At 42.1% G+C, this 2,670-nt stretch overlaps 1 protein-coding gene across 1 annotated transcript; it reads left to right on the top strand.

The window, feature by feature from the left end:
- Positions 1-248: 248 nt before the first annotated feature.
- On the top strand, positions 249-2,312 carry DDX53 (DEAD-box helicase 53). The gene is given in 2 exon segments (XM_012927739.2): positions 249-1,719; positions 1,721-2,312. Coding segments are annotated over 2 exon segments (1,782 nt in total). The 5' UTR covers positions 249-406; the 3' UTR covers positions 2,190-2,312.
- The last annotated feature ends 358 nt before the right edge of the window (positions 2,313-2,670 follow it).

Raw genomic sequence — 2,670 nt, 5'->3', positions numbered from 1 at the left:
GGGGTCAGTACGGAAAAGTGCCAACTCCTGCTTCAAAGCTTCTCAGCGGAGTTCAAACTAGTTCCAGGAGAGTGAGTGAGGCAGGACACAAAAGTTAAGGAAACACTTTGAGAGTGCTGAAAATTGCCCACAGGGTCAGTTGCTAAGTGTGACTACTTCTTTAAATACTATATCACCAATGTCTGTTTACGTCAAGCAACCCAAGCTTTGTGATTGGTCAAGTTGCTAAGGCCCACCCCCACAGCCGCCATAACTGCTTGATGCCAATAACTGGCACTGCTGTCTGTCCCTATGAAGCCCCAGGACAAAGAGGTCGGGAACCTCGTCTCTCAATTCACCTCGTAATCCGTGTGTATCACGAAGATGTATGTAGGCCAAAGGCCATTGTGGTTACCACTACTCCACCATGTCGTGGGCCCCAGAGGAGAAGCAGGCAGAGCCTCCCTCGGGAGACCCTGGGACCAGTGGTGGTGGTGGGTTCAGCAGCGGCCGAGGAAGGCCCAGAGGCGGTGGTCACAGCGGCCACAGTGGACCCCCCAGGTGGCTGGGGTCTATGCCCTCAGACTCCCATGAACCACCCCTCTGCTTTATGCTGAATAACGATGTGGTTGGTGCCATAGTTGGGCGCGGTGGATCTAAACTAAAAGATCTACAAAGTTTGACCAGCACAAAAATACGAATTATAAAAGGGGACACCAAATCAGAAGTAACAATTTTTGGCAGCAGTGACATGAAGGCAAAGGCAAAAGCAGATATAGATGCTGTGGTTAAAAGACAAGAAAGGTACAGATCAGAAGCCAATATTGGCCGTACAACACTCCGGCCTTCTGCTACAAGTGGCTCAGTTTCAGCTAACACTGCTGGAGAAGCACGACCATTGTTGGATTGGGATCAAATTCGTATGGAAGCTGCAGAGTGGGAAAAAAGAAAATGGGCCAGCTTACCACAAATTAGGAAAAATTTCTACACAGAATCCGAAGCTACACGATCAATGTCCAAAATACAAGTAGACGAGTGGAGAAAGGAAAATTTCAATGTAATCTGTGAAGACTTGAAAGATGGTGAAAAACGGCCAATTCCCAATCCAACTTGTACATTTGAGGATGCTTTTGAGCAGTATCCTGAACTTATGAAAAATGTAAAGGATGCAGGTTTTCAAAAGCCAACACCAATTCAGTCACAGGCATGGCCAATTATTCTACAAGGAATAGATCTTATAGGGGTAGCTCAAACAGGAACTGGCAAAACACTGGCATATTTAATGCCTGGGCTAATTCATTTGGATTCCCAACCAACATCTAGGGAAGAAAGGAATGGACCTGGCATGCTAGTCCTTACACCCACTAGAGAATTAGCTATTTAGGTGGAAAGTGAATGTTCTAAATATTCCTATAAAGGTATAAAAAGTTGCTGCATATATGGTGGTGCAAACAGAGATGGACAAATACAAGACATTGCCAAAGGCGTAGATATCATCACTGCAACTCCTGGAAGACTGAGCAATCTACAAATGAATAAATTTATCAACCTAAACAGCATAACCTATTTGGTCTTGGATGAGGCAGATAAAATGCTAGATCTGGGCTTTGAACCCCAGATCATGAAGATTTTAATAGATGTGCGCCCAGACAGACAGACTATTATGATGAGTGCAACATGGCCAGATACCATTCGTGGACTTGCAAATTCTTATCTGAAAGAACCTATGATGGTTTACCTATGACAAAGTTATCATATTTGTCAGCCGAAAAGTTACCGCTGATGACTTGTCGAGTGATTTCAGCATCCAAGGCATGCCTATACAGTCACTGCATGGAGACAGAGAGCAAAGTGATCGGGAGCAAGCTTTGGAGGACTTCAAAACTGGAAAAGTTAGGATACTCATTGTGACTGATTCAGCATCCCGGGGTCTTGATGTTGATGACATCACACATGTATACAATTATGATTTCCCACAAAATATTGAAGAATATGTACACAGGGTAGGACGTACAGGAAGAGCAGGAAGGCATGGCATCGCAATTACCCTGATTACTCCAAATGAGGCGAAGATGGCTAATGAACTGATTAAAATTTTGGAACGAGCAAATCAATATGTCCCTAAAGATCTTGTAACAATGGTAAAGAAATATATGGTCCAGAAGCGAATCATCGCAGAAAAAAAATCAAAAATGTTCCAGGGAAGATAAAGGAAATTTTTTTAGTGTTGACAATAAAAAAAGCTTCCAAGGTTATTAGCAGACTCAAGCCATTGTTACAAGTGCTCAAGATAAGATACCTACTAGCAGTTTCAAGATAGAATGAGTTCATAGACAACACTGCTAAGCTTCCAATGTTACACATGTTCAATAAAAAAAATACAGCAAAATTTAAATGAGTGTGTGACTATGTGGGGGGGGAAATTAAATGTTGGTTTAAATCTATGCTATTTTATAACCTGCCATGTCCAGCTGTCTTCTTTAGAAGAATTCACAGAAAATAACAACAGTATTTTTATTCATTTAAAGTACGTGCATTGAATTGCAGCATAGCTTTCATCACACTCATCCCAGGCAAAATATCCCTTCCACCCATTGGTTGTTCTTACAATCCCTAAAATACATCTCCCCTATTGTTCTCTTTATTAGAAAATAAATGCCAAATCTTGCAGAAGATTACATAGTTCTATTT

Source organism: Ochotona princeps, chromosome X (genome assembly GCF_030435755.1).
Source record: "Ochotona princeps isolate mOchPri1 chromosome X, mOchPri1.hap1, whole genome shotgun sequence".
NCBI lineage: Eukaryota > Metazoa > Chordata > Mammalia > Lagomorpha > Ochotonidae > Ochotona > Ochotona princeps.
This window is presented reverse-complemented; position numbering and strand designations above follow the sequence as displayed.